This window comes from Cimex lectularius, unplaced genomic scaffold, assembly GCF_000648675.2.
Source record: "Cimex lectularius strain Harlan isolate CLEC.00 unplaced genomic scaffold, Clec_2.1 scaffold102, whole genome shotgun sequence".
NCBI lineage: Eukaryota > Metazoa > Arthropoda > Insecta > Hemiptera > Cimicidae > Cimex > Cimex lectularius.
Window position 1 is genome coordinate 1,219,765 of NW_019394228.1, and position 12,377 is coordinate 1,232,141.

A 12,377-nucleotide genomic window follows, 5' to 3' on the forward strand; every position below is an offset into this window, starting at 1 on the left:
TCATAGAAAACATTAAAATTCATATGGTACAAAAAACGGATTATATTTTTATGGAACCTTTTGCTCATCCTGGCCATCTTCATCCTGAATAAATTTCAACGATTTCCATAAACATGAGCAGTTTTAAAAATACTAAATTATGATAAATAATCGTAATCCACGCTTCGAACATGGTTAAAAATATATTTGAATACGTTTAATTAATGAAAATAAAGATTTATGACTTGTGAGAAGTAGAAGTTATTCTGTTATAGCTAAAAGAATTTATATTGTCAATATTCACAAACCAAAAGAATCACGACAGCTAAGAATCAAGAACAAAAGTGAAGTCACGATAGCTCAAATGGTTAGAGCAGCGGCGTATTGAGCCGAAGGACGTGGGTTCGAATCCCGCTCTTGACACTAATTTTTTCATCTCAACCAAGACATTACATACAAATAACATTAATTGAAAAAAAAGAATGTTGAATTGGAAATGTAGATTTCTCCTTTGCCTTCAAAGAATTGCGTAATTCATAATACATGTTTCTTGAAGAAGAGGTTATTATTTTTTGGCGGAAATGAGTATTTCCCTTATGCAACGATTGTAGAATAAATTATCAACGAACATCACTTCCTTTATTTTACACTCAGGGAGAAACCTCTAACAAAACCCACATTATCGACAAAACTTTCAACAATATAGACGTTGCAAATCCGTGGGTGGATATGTTCGAAATCGTTGATGGCATAATAAGTTCAGTGGTTTGAAGGCTACAGGACAGAGATTAATGGTCATTCAGATAAAGTCCTATTTGCATAAAATATAGTTAGACCAATCGGAGTACTTTTACTATTTAATTCTGTTTTCCGGTTCTTTCTCATGGGTTAGAGTTTGAGGTAAATTGATGGAGTTTCTTATGATAAGTATAATTGAAGTTTCAAATTGGTTAGACAAAAGTTTAAAGAAGGAAAACTAGAATGAACTCACCGTTATTGGAACACGATGGTATATTTCTTCTTCGGTCTCGTCTCGGAGGAGGTGCGACAGGGCTGCTTCTGTAACCTGGTGGACGGTATCTCGCGGATTTAACACTGAACTGATGTACACTGTGGGATTTGTAGATGGGCGTAGCTGCTGATGTCGGACTGGTGGGCAAGCGAGGCAGGGAGTTGGTGGCCGAGGTACAAGAGACCTGAAGGCTCCTTGGAAGTGTGGCCCTTGTTCCTGGTTCGTCTTCGTCCGAGTCGTCATCGCCAGCTGACCCTCCCGGTGAGTCCGGAACGGAGCTCCTTCTCCTTTTGTCACCCCTGGACCAGATCCTGTCCTCGACTGAGCCTCCGATCGAACCGCAGCTTCTGACCCTGTCGAGCTGTTCCCTGGAGTAACTTTTGAACATGAGGTCTCCAGCAGACCGGCGCTTGGCGGCTAAAGCGAGGGCGGACGCGGAAACCGAGCTTTCGCCACCAGAGGCGAGTCTCGTTCTCGAGTCGGATGCCATCAAGGCGCTTTCGAAACTTCCTCTCCAGGAGAACCTTTCGTTGTCGCTCGCTTCTTGCCGGTTCTCCTCCAGAAGAGGATCGTGGGATTTCGACCTAGGGAGTGGACTGTAGTCTTCCACGGAATCTTCTTCCTCTTCGGTCGTGGAAGCGGATAATTTAGCCGACAGACGTTTGTGGTATCTGCCTATCCTAGGACTCGAACCTTCGCCTCCGGATACCTCGTGCATCAAGGCCCACAACCGGCTCCCAATATGCTGCATCACTTTTTCGATTAGGACTGGAGAATTCTGGTTCCCCGAATCTTTCTTCGGAACTTCCATTTTGTTGAAAGAGGCCACTAATCTCTGGTACACCATCGCGGAATCTTTGCCGGCCTCTGGAAGATCGAATTCTTCGTTGCTGGTTTCAAAATTGCTGATTATCTGACGACAACTGGCTGAGATCTCTTCTTGCAAAGCGGATCTCTTGTTACTATTTTCTAGATCGGAGCTCGTATAATCCGAAGAATCGTAGGAGTCGCTCCAGGTATCTTCGCTGCTCAAGTACTCCACTATTTCTTTCACTTGTTCGTCTTTCAAGCCTGGAACCGTTTTCATTAACCTTGTCAATTCGGACTCGAAATAAACGAGCTGGGGAGGTTTAACTTTGAGTTTGACATCGTGGCTAGTGCCTTTTGGTTGGTTTCCGACCATAGTTTTGAAAAATGCCCTCATTTTGGACATCATGAGATTCGTCTCTTCGTCGGAGGACCAATTGTTGAAACTGTCCTTCCTCATCAACACAGTCGACGGCGGAGAAGCGTGGGACACCTCGGAAAATATAGTTTTACCATTCGATGGAGTGGTCACTTCTTCGGATGACTTTTGTGGTTCAGATGTTTCCTTGAGTAAGTCGTCACAGCTTCCGACAAATCCTGAATCCCTACTAGGCTGTTTGTTTCTCGAATTAGCGAGATCTGAGGGCTGTGATTCGGGTTGAGGTGTCACTTTTCCGTCGTCGGTTAGATCTTCTTTACTACCGGACTCTGTAATGTCAACGAGATCAGCCTGGGCCGACGATACCGAACGTTTCTTTTTCTTCGTCCTTTTTACGGTATCAAACTGTCCATCGACTTTATCAAAAGAATTGCTCTGTTCATCGTGGGAATCCGTTTCTGTGCTTGAACCCGAGCAGCCTTCGATCTGGACCTCCGCTTCTGCAGACTCGACAAGATTGTCCAGAGAGTTTGAATGTTGCCGACCTGTGCCTCTGGCCCTCACTAACCGCTTCCTACGTTGTTCGGGACTGGGTCGCCCTTCACTATCACTACCGACACTACCGTCTGAATCTCTTCTGCTGAATCCCATGAAACCACTCAGAAAATATTTTTCGAGACGGGACGATGCCAATTCCGCAGGATCAACCTCGGAAGAAGGCTCTTCGTTACCCACGTTTGATTCCACTCCTTCGCTGTAAATGGAACTCGTTTCTGACATAGTATCTCCTCTATCTTCATTATTTCCGCCGTTGTCGCCAAGTCCGTAAAAAAAGTATTTTTCGAGTTCGGTTGGTTTGTTGGCTTCCACTTCGCTCTCTTCGCAACTCTCTTCCGCTATTGTGTGAAGGGTGAAGTCGATGGCACATCTTTGGTAACCTCTCGTGTCTTCCTCTCTCTCTTGATAACTTTCCTCTTCGGAAGATTCTTCGGTAGTCGTGAGATTTTCTTCCCGGTCCAGATCCTCGACCCACGAGTCGTCGTCGGCTAGGCCCTCCTCGAGGCAAATGACCGCCGACAAAGTATTGGCCCCGGTGACGACCGTAACTTTAGAATCCTCTTCTGGCCTCGTCGGACCTCCTTGCTCTTGGGTGATCATTACTAGACTGGTATAACGTCCGCTTTCTCCCCCTGCCTTCTTCGACCCCCCTTCCTGGCCGCACTCGAGCGAATCTTCTAAAGGCATCTCCATACTTTCCGTCCCTGAGAACTCGTCTGAAGTATTACTCCTAGTTTCTGGTAAGACGGAATCAACTTCTGTTTCGACGTTCTTTGCCGGTTTCGACACGACGTCTTCCTTGTAATATTTTCTTTCTTCGTCTAAAAATTCACGGACAATTTGATAAACCTCTTCGGGTGAAAATGTAATAATGCTGTCTATTGTGTTCTTGCGACCGAATTCTTCGTTCGATTCGTTCTCCATGGCGGCGTCTTCTTTTTCTACTTTAATATCCGGTATCACCTGCCTTGAAGGTTCCTTATCTGTTTCGGGCAAATCCTTATCGCCCTCTGTTTCCGGGTTAGGCGCGATGGGGTCTACATCCGAAGGATCGGGTTCGTCGCCCGACGAGTCTTGAATGACGAGGGTTCTGGAGAACTTCCCGCTAATCGAATCGTCGTCATCCGAGGAATCCGAAGAGTCCGAAGACGCCGGAGGAGTGGCAGCTAAACTGAATTCTCCAGAAGATTCTTCGGAAGAATGATTCAATTTGTAAATCCTCGTGGACGGAACCCTGTTGTCAGCATCTTCGTCTGAAGAGATCGACGACACTGAACTGTCGTCGCCGATTTCAGTAAAATCTTTGAGCTTGGCTTCGGCGAGTCTGAGGATGGTCTCGGGACTGCCTATCGGCCTGGGAACATCGTTCGTATCCAAATTTTTGTACACCGTCAACACCACACTATCACATTCACCGGCACCGTCACTACCTTCGCGGTCGACCAGAGGAGAGGTGGAATTGTTGGAGAGGACTTCGTCCCTTGGCAAGACTTCACTCTGAGGGAGAGAGCTGCTCCGGCTCGTTGTCATTTCAGACTCAGGCGGAGTCGGAACGGCAACAGGGAACGGGAGAAACACGGGTACGGGGACAGGGAAAGGGAAAGGAACCGGAACGCGTATGCACTGAACCGGAGCCGGAGAGGCACTGGAGAAAACCCGATGGGCCGATTCTGACTCTGCCCCCTCCATATGCTTTTTCTGACCCCCCCAGCACTCGAAGTAATCCCAGTCCAACAGACCTCCAGACGTTGTCGAAGAACAATCGTCCGAATGGAGTTCCTCCCTCGAAGAAGATTCAGAACTCGATAAAAAAACCAGCTTGTAATCGTCGGAATCTAAAAATTTCTCGTTGAAACTCGCCTCGCCTCCTAACTCTTCCTGCTTCAAGTCAGGATTGAGAAGACGGCGTCTGCTCCTTGGCGGTGTCACTCCTTTGTTTGAACATCAAAAGGAAAATTTAATCAGAGACTTTTTTCTTAATAAATATATTCCCACCACCTCATTAACTTTGCACATTGGTTATAGCGTCTGTCAAGAAGGAATGAGTGAAATTAGTAAGCGGAACATAAATATTTTTAGCATTCATCGAGTTTATGGTCACTGAACGGAATAATTCCTGTGTAATTAACAGCGCCGAAACTCGGCCAAACAGACTACACTTTCCAATTAAATAGACTTCATAAAATGAAAATTTAGAGTTCGTAAACAACAATCCTCCTGAGTTTTTGTTGAAGGCAATTTTCACTAAATTATGGCGTTTTTAGATAGTAAAGCTCGACTATGTGTCCGGCATACAGAGAAAAGTTGAGTATGAGTTGAGTATCTGGGTCCCCTGTTCCGATTCTTGGAGGAAACAGGGTTGTTTATAGTGATAATAGTTGTGTACTTCCAGCTTCTGTTAAGGGTGAATGTACTTATTAGCTTGAATGTGATCTTTAACGAGGGTTCGCAACAGCAGAGGTCATATATCAACCATCGGGGTAACGGTGTTTTAAAAAAAGCTCATTTGTAAGTATGTAGGGTTCCAATGCACGTCCGCTGGATTCGAACCCGGGACCTTTACCTTACAGTGATGAGCTCCGTATCAACGCCTAAACCGTTGTGACCACCGATGCCATACCAGTAACGAGCTAATTTTTTGTAACGTAGATCGAGTTATGACTGTTTTCGCCTCATGTTCTAAATTCTGGCGTTTTTAGATTTTTGATAATAAAACTAAATTATATATTTAAGATTTTTGTTTTAAGTAGTCACCCGATTAAGAATGAGACCACAGACGTTTACTTTCGGGTCAAAGCTCACTATGTGTCCGGCATACAGAGAAAGGTTGCTTAATGTATCCTACCTAGTTGCGGGGTTCCACATAGACAAAGTTAATAATAAGTTGAATTAGAGAGCGTGTAGGAATGCCACCTGATACAAGAATCGTGCTTCAACTGTGAGTATTTAAGTCCCCTGTTGAGATTTTTGGGGGAAACAGGGTTGTTTTATTTTAGGAATGATGGTATTTTTTTATACTTAGCGTGTGTAGAAAGTGAATATATTTATTAGCACAAATGTGTGGTGCGAGAAGGTGGATGGCGGAATATTGACCCCATCGACCCTCAATTAGGTTAGTTATACAATATGTGTAAAGGGTGATAAAGGAATATCAAGTACTCCACCACCCTAATTGAAGGTATGGTATGTAAATACAAGTGAATGCATTTAACAAGGTTAAATCAATATGAATGGGTTTGGAACTGCATGTGTTGAGCTGAATTGACCTAGCCTAGCTATTAACACCCCCCAGATAAGCCGAGGTTTGCTCCCAGACTGCTAACACCTATGATGGGTGATTCTCGAATCTGCCTGCAACTTACAGTAAGCTGGAATTGCCAGTGTACTACGAGAAGCGAGTAGGCTTAACTTGTTTGTATGTATGTATGTACGTGGTGTGGATGATTTCTGGGTCATGAAGGATGTTTGTAAAAAGACATAAAGAAAGATTTTACAACAACAATTTATACCATTTTTTTATTGTATGGTACTTATTTTATTAAAATTCTTTATTTAAAATGGACTGTAATGCATTTTGGGGATTGGGGCAGACAGAGCCCCGAAATGAATGCAGTCCTTTTTTTAAATAAAGAATTTTAATAAAATAAAAACTCCCTACATCTATAAAAGAAGAAGGAACACCAAGAAAAACAACATACAAAAAGTTTATATTGAAATGCTTTTTTTAATATTTTTATTTATGCTGAGTTTATGGGATACAACTCTGATTTAATGTGTTTATTTAGGTGTATTTCCATTGACAAATCTTTTCTTTTTCACTTTGCCGTCCTATATTTCAACAAATTTTGGTGTTTATTTAATTTTTAAAATGAACAGAGAATGTTTTCATTTTCCATCAAACATATAAACACAACAAGACATGATTTAGAATTAAATTGTGTATTAGAGTTTTATTTTGTGTGCTGAGGGGTGAAATTCGAGATGCACGGATCAATAATTCAGGCATGATCATCAAAGTAATCATAGCAATTGCCTTGACTTATTGCAGCTGATATGATTAGAAACATGCATGAGAAATTTATTAAAAGATCTACCATTCCATATTAAAGAAAACATGAATAAAGCAATCAAACACACCAAATAAAAGAGATAATAATATGTAACAAATAATGAATTTACCTGGTGGTAATTTTTTTGTGTCAACCTTCAGTGTAACTTTTCTGAAAATGGTTCCCGTCAACGGTTCTACAACTTCCTTCACATTGTCAACAGTATCAGTCTGTGCAGGTTCTGTTGGTTTTTCTTCTATGGAACACGACCTCTCCGACTGCAACTCCGACGTCTCATCTGAATCTGGATCGACAGTCGTAGTCGATTTGGTCCCTTCAGATCTATAAAATACAATTACATCACATATTTTAACAAATTGCAAAAATTCAAAAATTACAACTTGTAATATAATTTCGTATGAAACTGAGAGAGAATTGTCTAACATGAGAAATGATAAAATTATTCAGCTTCACTGAACCATTGTTTGGAAAGTTTTCATTAATTATACACATAAAGCCAAACTCTTTTTAGCATAACCAATCAATTAATAATTTAATTTAACAGTTAACATTAAATCACATAAAAATTGTTATTTCCTTGTTCAATTTTTTAACCTCATTGTTCAGCAACCAGAAACCTCAAGTAACTTTTATAATTTTGTAAACAGTCATCTTATAAAATCATAGTATTGTTTTATTATTGAGACTTATGTTTTCTATAATGTCACTTTCTATACAGTACTTTCAATTGAAGAATTCTTGTAAGGGAGTCCAAACTTTCTGACTTTCCATAAATTGCCAAATAAATTTATACATTGACAGAGTATGTGATGTAATTTACGGCTTAAATTTTTTTAAAAAGTGGTCAAAGGCAATATGGTAAAGATTTTGTTGAAAAACAGACAATTTACACATTTTCAACAATTCTTTAGGATAAAACAAAATTATCTAGTCTGTGTTCTTGAAAGTGCTGTCAACTGAAATCTGGTATAATTTCTGAGCATTTCACACATACTAAACAGTAGCTTTTAATTTTTAACTATAAATATGTTACAAGAAATATCTATCTTGCCCCTAATTGTCCATAGAGACAAAAAAAATATATTAATTTATTTATCTATTTTAAAATATTTAATAAATTAGTGCTTGATTGTATTTTAACAAGGGGTCGTCACAGCAGAGGTAATGTCATCTTCGGGGTATTGGTGTTTCAAACCCGGGACTCTTAGTGATGAACACCTTAACCGTTGCGGCCACCGATGCCCCTAGTGCTTGTTCATTTATCTATTTTAATGGTATTAAAGGGTTTTTATGCAATCAAGAGCTGTTTATAAAGTATTATAATGTAAAAATTATAAAATAGATAATTAATGTAGTTTGGATTAGAAATTTCTGGTTTTTATTAGCTACTAGTCTAATTTTTTATTTATTTTTGTTTAAGTCTATTAAGGTGATGAACTTGTCTTTCATCATCCTGTTGAATGTTTCAGCAATTCAATCTTAAATGATGGTTTCTATACATACATAGTGAACAAACTTATACATGAGACATAAAAGAGAAAACACTAACAGACCAAATTAGCACATGAGCAGGATACAAATCGGTAGATCTAATGTCCCATTTTACTATCATATAGTGTGTTATTTAGACATTTTTCTACAGGTTTGTAAACTACAACATAAATGCCAACCCTGAATATTGGGCCAATTTGAAAACAATTAAATTTTTATTACATATTCTAGTTTCTAAACTGGTAAAATGCTTATTTTCCTAGTTTTTGCTGGTGATATTAGTAATTCCTGTTACAAATTAGTAATATGGTAGAGGGGGTGCAAATCAACAGACTTCCAAAAAAATAAAAATAAAATAAAATAAAAATATTTTAAATGCTTAAAAGTTGATTTAGAGATTGTTTAGTATCAAATGATTAGCCAACTTTTTTCTGTTTCAATGGATTCAACATTTTTACAGCGGTTTGCTCTATGTGTTAAGTCAGTCATTACTTTTATCATCCATATCATTCATTTTCTTTTATAAAAAGGTCTCAGCTGACAAAATATCACACTGGCTAACCAATGACAGAAAACCAGCCAAAATAAGCTGACCTGGATGCCCAAAAATTCAGCCTGTCAGCAACTGCTTAAATAAATATTATTTTTAAAGATATAAGAATCATAAAACACCTGCAGGAAGTTCTGGACTTTAAGTACCTTTTTTGGTTAAGGTCTCTAACTTTAAGCTAGAACATTTGATTTAAAAAAAACTATATTATAATAATATTGTTATTCTTATTTTTTTTCAGTATGTCGTTAAAAGTATATTTTTATCTTTTATTTTACAGAATTGGTTGTGTCCATCTGCCATTTTAGTTTTTAACTGTCCAAGTTATGTTTCTTTTTAGGTATTATATAGAACATTTTGCCTAAGTCTGCAATTTCTTAAGTGAATATTGTATTATATGTACAAGAGTTCACAAATGTATTATTTTTCATCACAACTATTATGTGAGATACAATATTTACAAAACTATTCTTGAAAGGCTAATATTTTGAAGAATTTACTATAATTAAATATTTGGAATAAACTACAAAACAATAGATTGTAACATTTCCAAGAATTTATTTGATAATTATATACCTTACTGAACCCGATAATGATGTTAGTTTTAAATTTATTTTTTTATATCACAATTCAAAATGTTGACTTTTTTATCATTTTTAATCAACATTTAGACATGTGTACATTACAAATTATAAATTAAGTAAAATAATAATATTCACCTGACAGGAAATACAGGTTGAGCAGGTCTGTGATAGTACTCAACGTCTTGATGCCTTGGCATACTTGAATAAGCCCGCATTTCAGGGGATCCTCTCAAGAATGCCCAAGGCGATGGAGAAACATCTGAACATAAAATAGTAATTAAACTTAATGGTTTTTGTTTTATTTTATATAAATCATACCAGAAAAAGTCCATGATCGTTGAATGCTCCTTTTGACAGTTTCTGTTGCACTTATTCCATCTTTTTTGTCAACGAATTCATTCATCCATTCACCAGCGGTAGTTTTGAGTTCCCTGTGGTATGAGAAAATGTATTTACTTATTATTATATTCACCTCAAATTTACTTTGCCAACTTACATTTGTTTATGACAAACTGTGCACAGCCACTGGGTAGGGCTGTTTCCGTACTGCCTACACGATTTACATACCCTCTGTCCACACGAAGGGCAGCAGGCACCTCTGTTTATGATCCTTCCAAGTTCATCTCTGCATCTCATGCAACATCTTGAAATTGAACTCGTGTTATTCACAGGAGGGCCGAGCGAAGAGGCGCAGAGAGCCCCTTTCCTCCGAAGTGATTGTAGCTCACCTTTGAGCCTCCTAAAAACCCAACAGTTAAAATTTTGTTAAAGGTACATTTATTTATATTTTTTTCAGGTTTTCATTCATAGAATTTACTTATAATGCATAGCTCGACTATTGAGGAATGGAAAGACCAGGAAACATTCTTCCCACCTATTGACTACTCGAGGAGTAGGCACATGTAGAATATTAACGATCTTATAAATAAGAACTGTGGTTTCCGGTTCCCAGGCTGTTTTAATTCTCAGATTTACAGAGCACAGAACTATCAATAGAATTATAAAATTTACTGAAACTTTGTTATTTCAATTATCTTCAAGTATATTTACAAAAAATAGAGAGAGATATAAAGAAAATGTAACAATTGCAATTTTTTCATCACAGAATAAAGCGGATCTGTGTAAATGTAAACTATTCCTGTGTTTGCAAAAAAAAAAAAAAAACAACTTATGCAATAATCAGTTGACGAGGTCAATCTAGAATAACAAGCCTTGTTGAAATACTACAGTTTAAAAAATTCTATACCCGACGTCAAGGCAGAAATTGAAAATCATAATTTAACTGAATCGTACACTTGATTTGCAGCATATAATAATGTATTATAAGTACATTAAATAAAATTTATTCCTAGGTTGCAAGCAAATAAAAATAGAATAATCATTTGACTTTGTATAAATTCTCATTGATCAAATACTTACACTTTTCACATAACTATCATTTCATACATAAGTAATAATGACTAAAACTATCCTCACATGAAAAGTAATTCATATAATTACATTATATAATTAAGTGTATTGTTGAATATGTTAATGAATACACATCTTAAATTTAGATAAAAATAAATGTCCATCTACCTTTACCAAAAGTATTGGGTTGTACGGAAAATAATGCAGGTTTATGGTTATAAAATAAAAACAATTAAATAAATGGTTTTATAATTTTTTTTTATTAATTAAAATACGCTCCATCTCTCTTATACTCTCTTCCCAACGGGATAGCAACTTCTCTATATCCTCTGAAAAGAATTTATTATTAACAAATTTTGTAAATGCATTTTTCTACTTTTGATCAATAAATTTTTTATGTTGTAAAACGTTGACTACGTGTCTGTAAAAATGGTAGTCGGTAGGCGAGATGTCTGGAGCATAAGGAGGGTGAGGCAGAAGTTCATAACCAAGATCCTACAGTTTTCGTGTTGTCACACGTGACACATGAGGCCGAGCGTGGTCGTATACCAGAATCGGCCTTTTCCGATTGTCCACTGTTGGCTTGAATAATGCCAATTTCTAATACAGTGCTTCAATTTGGGAGCAATACATTTCTGCATTGGTGGTTTCGCCAGGCTTCTGTAGTAAAACAGCCCAAATGAATCCCACCAAATAGTCACCAGGCTTTGTAAAAAGAGGAGCTGCTTCTTCTTTGTCGAGCCGTTGTCCAGAACGTCTGTAACAATTCTATCCAGAAAAAGGTTCGTTTCTGTTTCGGCAAAGAAGTGTTGGGCAAACTTCATAACGACCATTTTTGGGGGGTCGTTTAGTGCATGAGGAACCCAACTGAGCTTTTTCACCTTTCCAATTGCCTTATGGTATCAGCGACTGAAAGATTCTCTGCAGGTTCTTCAATAATTGTTCTGGAATTTCTTCGAACAAAGCTCACAGATTGAACATCATCATCCAGGGAAGAAATCATTCTACGACCTTCTTTGCCCTCATGGTTAAAGTTTTCCTCTCGATTTTTTTAAAAACCATCTCTGAACGGTACGCTCACTCACATTGTCATCGCCTCAGACTTCATTAATGGTCATTTGGGCACCGTTCCGACCGAGTTTAAACTCGTAGAACGAAATTACACGAAAATCAAAGTTGACCTCTTAGTAAAGATTGAATTATTCCCAAATACGAAATACTGAGGTAAATAAACATTTTTGTTTGGGAGAGGATTAAAAAGTGTCGACATTCGTACAAAAGAATAATTATATATATATAGAGGGGTAATTGAAAATGAACATGAAAACCTGCCTTATTTTCCGGACAACCCAATCGAATTAAAAATCCCGTAAGTTATAAATTTCAGTATGTGATTCCATCTAAAAACTAAACTGCAAAATTTCTCATGGTTTTGATGTCTTTTGCCAGATATTGTTTTCTAAGCCAGCCATCCATCCATTCAAAAAGAAAAAGTTTTATTGTAACAACCAATATATAAGAATTAAGTAAATTTCTG

At 37.9% G+C, this 12,377-nt stretch overlaps 1 protein-coding gene across 2 annotated transcripts in view; it reads right to left on the reverse strand.

Moving 5' to 3' along the window:
* Positions 1-12,377, reverse strand: part of LOC106665498 — a 110,699-nt gene that overhangs the window by 50,155 nt on the left and 48,167 nt on the right. For both annotated transcript variants that reach the window (XM_014391949.2, XM_014391950.2), the window contains exons 2-6: positions 9,927-10,169; positions 9,749-9,861; positions 9,566-9,689; positions 6,915-7,126; positions 971-4,666 (exon numbers count right to left, since the gene is read on the reverse strand). In XM_014391949.2, coding sequence (XP_014247435.1) covers positions 971-4,666; positions 6,915-7,126; positions 9,566-9,689; positions 9,749-9,861; positions 9,927-10,169 — 4,388 coding nt within the window. The remainder of the gene's footprint in view (positions 1-970; positions 4,667-6,914; positions 7,127-9,565; positions 9,690-9,748; positions 9,862-9,926; positions 10,170-12,377) is intronic.